Here is an 8604-nt window from a genome sequence, read left to right as displayed (position 1 = left end):
CTGGCCTCTTGATTGAGTAAGACTATAAAATGCATGGTCATGCTCAAATACTGATTTGTTTAATAGTTTACTCATTGATCAAGGAAAGAAGGATTGAACATTAACAGAGGATGACACAATGCATGCCTCGAGTTTGATCTATAATATAAGGCTAAAGGGATTATATTACATTGTACATTATTCAAGAAAGGTTTAATTGATCACCGATTTAATTATTATTACTTGGGTAACAATGATGTATTACTAGATGTCGCTCATTGTTTATGATTTTAAATTAGATTTAAAATTATTGCCAACGTAATAATAACCTAAAAAGTCACATAAAGAATGATTGGAGGATTATTTAATTTAAATTCAAATTTAAATTAAATGTAAGTAATTTTTATTATTTGTTATCAATTAAGTGTGACTTAATTAATTAAATAAATAGGAAATTCGGATTTAATATTAAATTCGAAATTAAGTTATTGGATGATTAAGTGAGACTTAATAATACACTAACTAGACTTTCGAATCTATTAATAATAATAATAACTCTAAAATTCAGTTTAGGGTTGGAGGCCCATTAGCTCTTGCCTATATAACATCTTTTTCTAATAGAATTAGGGTTACACATTTTATTTGATAAAACATAAACCCTAGCAGCTTGAAGAGAGATAGAGAGTAAGAAGGCGGCCTCAAGAACGTGCTAGTACACACCCATCCTCCGGGCGATCATTCGCGTGGATACCTTCAATGCGTAGATCGTTCCAGCGACGGGCTACGTGGTGATCATTCAAGAACTCCATATTTCCATTAGCGTAAAGCTTCTTAAGGTAAACATACTGAATTATGAATTAAATATTATTTTTCGCATGGATCCTGCGGAGGTTTCGATTTTTAAGATTTAATTTACGTTTTTCATTGCGTTTATGTGTTAAAAACCCTTCGTAGACTTGCATGCAAAAACTGTAAAACTCAAAAACTTGCATGAAAATGTAAGGAACGCTGAGAAAAGAAAGGGGACTTACTGATTCGAAGATGCTCCTGGATTGAGATGGGGTAATCTGGAAAAGTCGATTTATTGTTGCCCGTGATTAGAGAACTCGACGACGTTTGTTGAGAAACTGGAAGAGTTAAAAAGAAAAAGAAATGCACAAATGGATCTTATATAGGCGCCCAAAATGAATTCAGAAAGGCGACGTTTGGGGGTTTTAAAAATGGACGTCCCAGATGAAACGGTTGAGATTCAATGGCTGAGATTGGGCCATAAAACGACGTGACAACAGCTGTCACTTTAATGCACCACAAGTTCCCACAAGCTTGCCATGTGTACGAACGAAGATCGAGGCGGAACTGAAGCAGTCACCCTAGGGTTTCTTCGCCCCAATATGGGCCAGAACTAATGTCCATCAGCCCGCCCGAAGGCCCGGCCGAAGGACAGGGACATGTTGGCTATGGGCCCAATGAGGCCCACAGAACGAAGGCTCAACGGAAGGTCGAGTTATTTGGCCGAAGGTCCACCAAGCCCGTAAGCCGAAGGCCCACGAAGTGCCTCGGGCCAAGGCCCATCTTTTCTTCCCGAACGTTGGACAACAGAAGGGACATAACGCCCATTTTTCACTCCCTCCTTAATGATGAGTAACGGATGAACATTCATGACCTGGAATGGGTATAAAACCCCTTGAAAAGTAAGACAAAACGGACACATTCTCTCTAAAATACTCTGCTTTTCTTATATTTTCTACCCACTTTACAACCAGATTCTTATTCTAACACCGGAGGTGAATCGGGGGTACAAACCCTCGCATTCTCTTCACTTTCAGGTCTAAGCAGAAGCTACCTTCATGGAGATCGAAGCCTGTTCATCCATACGAAAGAATCTGGGCGTAACACCTTCATAATCTCCTCTACTTGATTTCTATGTAACTAATTTTAGTGGATTATAAATTTATATCCAATTTATATATAACAGTTACTAACTTTCAAACTACTAAATTGTTAATATTAATTATTATGCATTAATGAACTATAAAAAATATATAATCACCGATCATCCATTAATGCATTATAAAAAATATATAATCACCGATAATTCAATTAATCACCGAAAGGTACATAAGAAAGATAAGGTAGCTCCAACGAACGACAGGGACTTTCAAATTTTAGAATACACAGCTAATAAGCCGAATGAAGCAAAAGGGATGCTGAAGAAAAGATGTTATGCAAACCACACGTCAGTCTTCAGAACCATCATCTACTAAACTACAAAAACACGGATTAAGTAAAATCGATACTTACTATAACCGAAAACAAGTACAAAAATTGAATATAACTTAATGTTCATACAATCGGCAAAAGCCGGTTATCAAGATTTTGTGGAGTCTTTTGTTTTAAGCTTTGATTTGACTTGAAATAAGAAAGCAATGCAAGAAACTGAAACCTATACAAGGAAGAATGCATCTTCTCTTTTAAACACACTCCAAGTCTCCAACTCATATACTTGTTAAATATTTACATTGCAATGGCTTCTAAGCATATCCTCATCCTTTTAGCCATTGCTCTCCCAGTGCTCATTTCCGCCAAAGATTTTATGGTGGGAGATCACACAGGGTGGACTATTAATTTCGATTATCAGACGTGGGCAGAGGACAAAGAATTTTATGTCGGAGACAAGCTTAGTAAGTCAATCATCAACTCTTATTTTAGAAGCACTGTGGTAATATGAGCAGTTTCATGCTGATGTACTAATTTGTTTTATTGCGATCATTTGTGCAGTATTTAGCTATCCTGTTGGATCTCATAATGTGTTCAAAGTTAATGGAACTGGATTCCAGAATTGCATCAAACCTGCTTTATCGGAAGCTTTAATTTCTGGAAATGACACGATTGTGCTTGCGACTCCAGGGAGAAAGTGGTACATTTGTGGTGTAGGCCAACATTGTGCTTCTGGAGGGCAAAAATTGTTCATTGTTGTGAACGCTGTGGCAATGTCTCCAGGTGCTTCTCCTTCGCAAAGTTTTGGTGCTCCTACTCAAGCTTTACCTGCCACAGGATCAGCAAACGGGGTTGTACTTGCTTCTTTTCAATCAATACTGGCGATGGCGCTAGCTATTTTCTTTGTCACTGCTGTTTAAAATTACATTTATGAAGTTCATAAGAGTGTTGTATAGGTTGTTTCAGGCATCATTGTTGATTAACTACCAAAAATAAGAATAACTACTTTTACTTCTTGTATTCTCCATTATTTTGACTTCTTACTATTTCAAACTTGAAAATATAAAGTTGCTATTTATGTCTTTCCATCAAACCTAGATTTAGTATGTCGAAGTTCCCTAGTATAAAACTTGGTAATTAATATACTTCTGTATATTTATTGAACTATATTATCAAACAATACACAAGTACATTATCAGAATCCAAAATCCAGAATTGTGTAACTAAGCACAATCTAGTAAATTAAATTTGCTCAGATAATGAAATGCCTTCTTTTCTGAACATTAATTCTTGACACTCCCGACCCACAAATTATACACATGCATGATGCATATGTATATGTAATTATGTATAAAACGAAGATAAGCTTACGGGCTTGATATGAGTTTCTAGTAATTAAAATGAAACAATCTGCTTGTGCCTGTTTTAACCATGAGACCTCTGTTCCTAAAGCAAAGATAGAGAGGAACAAAGACCAAGAGATTGTCTTATCTGATATGTTAGTCTGCAACTGCTATTGTTGTTATTGCCACTGCGGATGCTTATTCTGTAAGGTCACTGGACCTATCTCACTAAAGGTCATAGGCCAAGTCTAGATATCAAGTTTACAGTCTACAAGATGTCAAGTTAACCATTGGCCGTAGGAGGCGTATGATCGGAGTTATCATGGCAGAAAACCTTTAAGTATTTTCCTCAACACTTCTTTCTCCAGCCAAATGGACGAGGATCAAATTTTGAACCTACTAGCAAAGGAGCTCATCAAAAATACGTTCAGATCCCATATTTAGTCCAATGTGCCCATAAAGTACATATCTATAAGGTGACCGCCATGCATCACAGTCCACAGAAATTGAAGTTTAAAACAAGCAGGGCACTGTCGATGATGGGAAACCCTCATATTCAGAGGTTCCCGTCCATGATTCAGAACCGCCTCCAGCATAAAAAGTTTGTCAAAATTCCTAATGGACCCAAGCTTCCTCAACAAACAAGCTAAGAAAATTGCTAAAGTTCGATGGGGAAAGTTATGCGTAGAGAATGATGGATAAGGAGAAAAAAAAATTAACTCTCCAGGACGAGCTTCAACTCCTGTCAGAAGGCATTGATGGTGAAATAAATCAATCAACTCGACTCACTCTAAAAGTATTCACAATTAGGACCTATTCAAAGAACCTATAGCAAGATTAAGAGGACCAAGAGGTCAACTGATTCACAATCCGAGTCTGCAATTCAAAGACCATTCGAATGACTTGTGATTCTGTGGATTTCAAATAAATTTTACTGCAGAAATTCCACATTTAAAGTCAAATAATTACTTCAACATAAAAATCAGGCTAACTAATTTGATTGGTAAAAAAACTAATTACCTAAAGAAAAACAGAAGCAGAGACAAATATAAGGGGCCGAAAGTTGATAGTAGTCTATCATTTTTCCTCTACATTTTTAAAACTTTAGAACACTAACTTCCTACGCGGAGCCAAGCATGTGCTTTTGGCTGCTAATTCTACTAGATCTCGGATTGATTCCCCAACTAAATCCTTGAAAATTAAGCGTTCAATATCCAATACAGCTTCTGACATCTCTGAAGAACAATCTCCCCATCCGTTGATTGCGTCTCCGGCCAGGTCCTTCTTCAAAACTCCACAAATTACTTCAAAGAGATCATCTGATGATTCTTGCTCTCTAATTCTTTGAAATTCAGACCATATATGTTGCACTAACAGCTGTGAAGTGTTCCGGTTTTTATTCGTGAATGCTTTCCATGGTGGAAAATTTCTTTTTTGCTTCATAATTTCTGTGATAGTATCAAAAATAAGTCTTCTTTGGAGCTTTGACACTTTGGAGGTGTCATTGTTTTTCATATAAGGCTGCTTTTCAAGCTGTAAGAAGATATGATCATCAGCTTCTTCTGGGGCTAACTTCCAAGCTTTAATGACCTTGGAGATATATATGAAATCAGAGTCATTAATATCATCCTCACAATCTAACAGGACAGGTGAGATTCCAGGGCTCCCCAATTCTTCTAGTTCGACTGCTTCATCCAACAACAAAAAGAATATTAAAATACATAATTACAGGAAAGCTTGTAAATTGGAGAACTGCAAGTACTTGACTTTATCCAGACATAACAAGTTTATAATTTCAAATTAGTAAAGCTAATAGGACCTTCTATTTGCTTCAGCAATAGAAATCACATATACATTTTCTCACATAGTATCAAAAACAAAAATAGAAACATTGGAATTTTTTCATATATGACTGAAAAACTAGAATTTTTGTAAAAATAAGTAGGGTATGCAACATATAATTCTTTTTTATAGAAATTATGTTAATAATAGTTAAATGATTTACAATATTTAGCAAAAAAATTGGTTTACGAGTGTAAAGATTGAATTAAAACAAATTAATTGACCATCTAACAAGAAGATTAAATGAGCAACAAAATAAAAACTGTTTGGCCTTAATTTGCAATTCTGTAAACATTATGAATGTGTAAATCTACTCTTTTTTATATGGGTCTTGGTCCCTCGCCATCGATGATTGTAACCATCTGTCCGCGGAAATTTATGCTGACAGATGGTTTGCCTACATTCGCTGATGGGGGACCAGCGCCCTTTTTATATTAGTTCATCCTTCACCTTCTTTTGGATTTTACTCTTCAGGGGCTCTTATATCTTACCCTACAAACATCTACCTATCCATTTCTGATAAATTACAAAAACCAAACTTGTAGTATTCAAAACAATTATTGTATATCTGAAAGTGACAGCAGAGATGCAATATATGGTCTAGGAAAACAAAAGGCTAAAAGTGGTAAGGTACACTACAGTCAATTCAGACTAAACTGATTCAGATAACACCAGAACAAGTAAACAAAATCTAGCTAACATGAAAACAATGGAGTTAAATGTGATAGTGATAGTAGCTGCTTTCTGTACCTGGAAAACTAATGTGTCCTTTAATTACAGGTGAAGGAGACAACGACGAGTCATCCTTGTAATACGACGAATCAAGCACTGATACGGGACTCGGTTGTGACTCTCCCGCATTCATCTCTGCTATGCTATTCAACAGCTTATCACATCTATCCAGCAATGTCCTTCCTTCCTTGTATTCGGTTGCTATAAATTTCTACACAAATTAGAACTAATTAGCTAAACAAACAACTAAAAATCCAACTTGCAAATTTTACACACACAACGTGAACTATTAACACTAATTTAGGGAAAATAAAATATCAACATCCAGAAAAAAACTAGTATTAGCAATAACATTGAAATTAAAATACCTCCGTATCAGTTTGAGGTGTAGCAACACTACTTTCAGAAATGAATGATGAAAATTCATATTCTATTGGTCTCCTGATTATTTGAGATGGATTTGTGACTGCTTGATCTGCTACATTCCTTCTCGGAGAAATTCTTGGTGAAAGTCTCCGTGAATCAACAGATTCATTACCTCGTCGTTGAGTTTCAACTGTTAATCGTTTTGACTTCGCTGGTGAATTAGATCTAGAGTTTGAACTCCTTGCATTGATCTCAGTTCTAGTAGGAGAACTTGAATTTCTAGTTCTGACTGGACTATTCACATTTCGATCAATGCTTTGCCGTTGACGCCTTGGACTCACTGATGAAGCACCTAGACGATTACCAACGTTTGAATTGATATTTGAAGGCGGTGATTCTTTTATTATTTGTCGATTCAAAGGCTTCATCAAAACAATCGGGGATTGAGCTTCAGAAGAATGTACACAATTACGATCATAAACAATGTTCTTGTGCCTGATTTGTGGTGTTGGACTAGAATGCAGAAGTCCTTTAAGTTGCATAGCTTCGAGAATTTGCTTCAGTGTTTCTAAATCCTTTGAAGGTTCGTCGATTCCTCTCATTTTCAACCTACGTTCAATCTCTCCATAAATTGACACATTCTGTGTTGGTTCAGGAAAGATATCCGCAGAATTGAAGAAGCTTTTGCGTTGCTGTGGAGATTTAAGGCCTCGGTTTGAACCACCTCTTCGCGATTTATCAACATAATTTTCTCTAATAACATTACTTGTAATTACATGATTTTGCTGCTTCACCTTCACAGTGTCATTGTGATTATTCTCAAATATTCGAGATTGAAATATATCAGGAGAAACTCTAGACTCGGATGCAGATCTTCGTAGCTCGGCTTTCTTAGCTACTGGCTCAGATTTTGAATCAGGCATTTGTTCAATTCCCATTAGTTTCGCAATGACACTTGTTGATCTCCTACTTCCATTATCCATGCCACGATCGGACTTATCACAAAGAATACGATTGCCGGATAAATCCGATGAATTTGTTTGGAACTGTTTCTGGTAAAGGCTTCCATTAGATGCATCAAATGTTGCTCTACTGTCCAGTGAGAGTCTTGGAGAAAATTTCCATGAGTTTCTCCTGCCTTCACTGACGTCGAATAATGGCAGAGGAAGAGGTGACTTTGGCGGCATTTCTACCGGCAATGAAGAATCCGCTGCCTGCGAACGTGGCTCTGTTGATGATTGTTTATAAATATCTAGTATCGGAAATGTCATTGATCGGGTCACTTGTGGCGACTTAGTTAACTTATCTTTAGAATTCACCGGAGATTTATTCAACTTCTCCGTTTTAAGCAAAACATCATCACCCTGCTAAACAATTCAAATTATAGAAAAACAAAGTTAACAAAGCAAGTACGCAACTTGTTGCTCGTTTGTCTTTTGTCTCAATGTATAATAAAAAGTTATACATATACAATATTAATGAAACGAAAGTACATGAAATAATTCGAACCTTAGGTGCAGGAAGGCGCTTGGTATGTAAGCGTTTGCCGGATAGTAAATGTTGTCGGTCGAAAATCTGAAGAAAACCGGACATACATCCCATTTGTTTCTCAATCTTCTTGTGCATATTATGTTCATGCGCTACACTCGTCGTCATTTCTCGATGATCTATCTAGTTATATATCTTAAAATGTGCACACAGTTGTTTGACAATCTTGATATTACATTTGCGGATACAACAGTTTAATCTGCCGAACTGCCACTTTGTATAATTCAGGGTATAATAAAGCGAGTGATATTGGCTAGGCTGAAGTTATGCGTTTGGTAAGATTTATTTAATATTTTGGTGCGCTTGAAACTCAGAAAATGACATGCAAGAAAATAATTGAATGGTTAGATTTGCGGACGTCATAGATAGTGAGGGGAGGATGGTCCTGGTGTCAGAGGGAGTAAGCTCCTTGAATTGCGAAAGTTTAAACGTAGACCTCGGAGATGTTTATGAATATACCATTGTCACGTCATGGTTGCATTGTTAAATAAGATTTAGACTTAATTGTAGGGAGATGTACGAGTTATAAATTTTTTGCACAAAAATGATTGACATGTTATAATAGGCACCGCATGAC

At 36.5% G+C, this 8604-nt stretch overlaps 2 protein-coding genes across 3 annotated transcripts; one reads left to right on the top strand and one right to left on the bottom strand.

Moving 5' to 3' along the window:
• The first annotated feature begins 2372 nt into the window (after nucleotides 1–2372).
• Nucleotides 2373–3238, top strand: LOC141722896 (blue copper protein 1b-like). Its single transcript, XM_074525065.1, has 2 exons — nucleotides 2373–2660; nucleotides 2758–3238. Exons 1-2 carry the CDS (start codon nucleotides 2504–2506, stop codon nucleotides 3114–3116), a joined length of 516 nt encoding a protein of 171 aa, XP_074381166.1. The 5' UTR covers nucleotides 2373–2503; the 3' UTR covers nucleotides 3117–3238.
• A 1176-nt stretch (nucleotides 3239–4414) lies between these two features.
• LOC141673294 (protein LONGIFOLIA 1-like) lies at nucleotides 4415–8392 on the bottom strand. 2 transcript variants are annotated; one of them, XM_074480030.1, is made up of 4 exons: nucleotides 7989–8392; nucleotides 6482–7846; nucleotides 6132–6324; nucleotides 4415–5224 (listed from the first exon to the last, which is right to left on the bottom strand). In XM_074480030.1, exons 1-4 carry the CDS (start codon nucleotides 8133–8135, stop codon nucleotides 4644–4646), a joined length of 2286 nt encoding a protein of 761 aa, XP_074336131.1. In that variant the 5' UTR covers nucleotides 8136–8392; the 3' UTR covers nucleotides 4415–4643. The 2 variants fall into 2 exon arrangements, with proteins under 2 accessions (XP_074336131.1, XP_074336137.1); XM_074480036.1 differs by having other exon boundaries at nucleotides 6482–7843.
• Nucleotides 8393–8604: the final 212 nt, after the last annotated feature.

The sequence above is a fragment of the Apium graveolens genome, chromosome 1 (assembly GCF_009905375.1).
Source record: "Apium graveolens cultivar Ventura chromosome 1, ASM990537v1, whole genome shotgun sequence".
Taxonomy (NCBI): Eukaryota; Viridiplantae; Streptophyta; class Magnoliopsida; order Apiales; family Apiaceae; genus Apium; species Apium graveolens.
The sequence above is the reverse complement of the archived record's forward strand: the minus strand, read 5'-3'. Positions and strand labels throughout refer to the sequence as shown.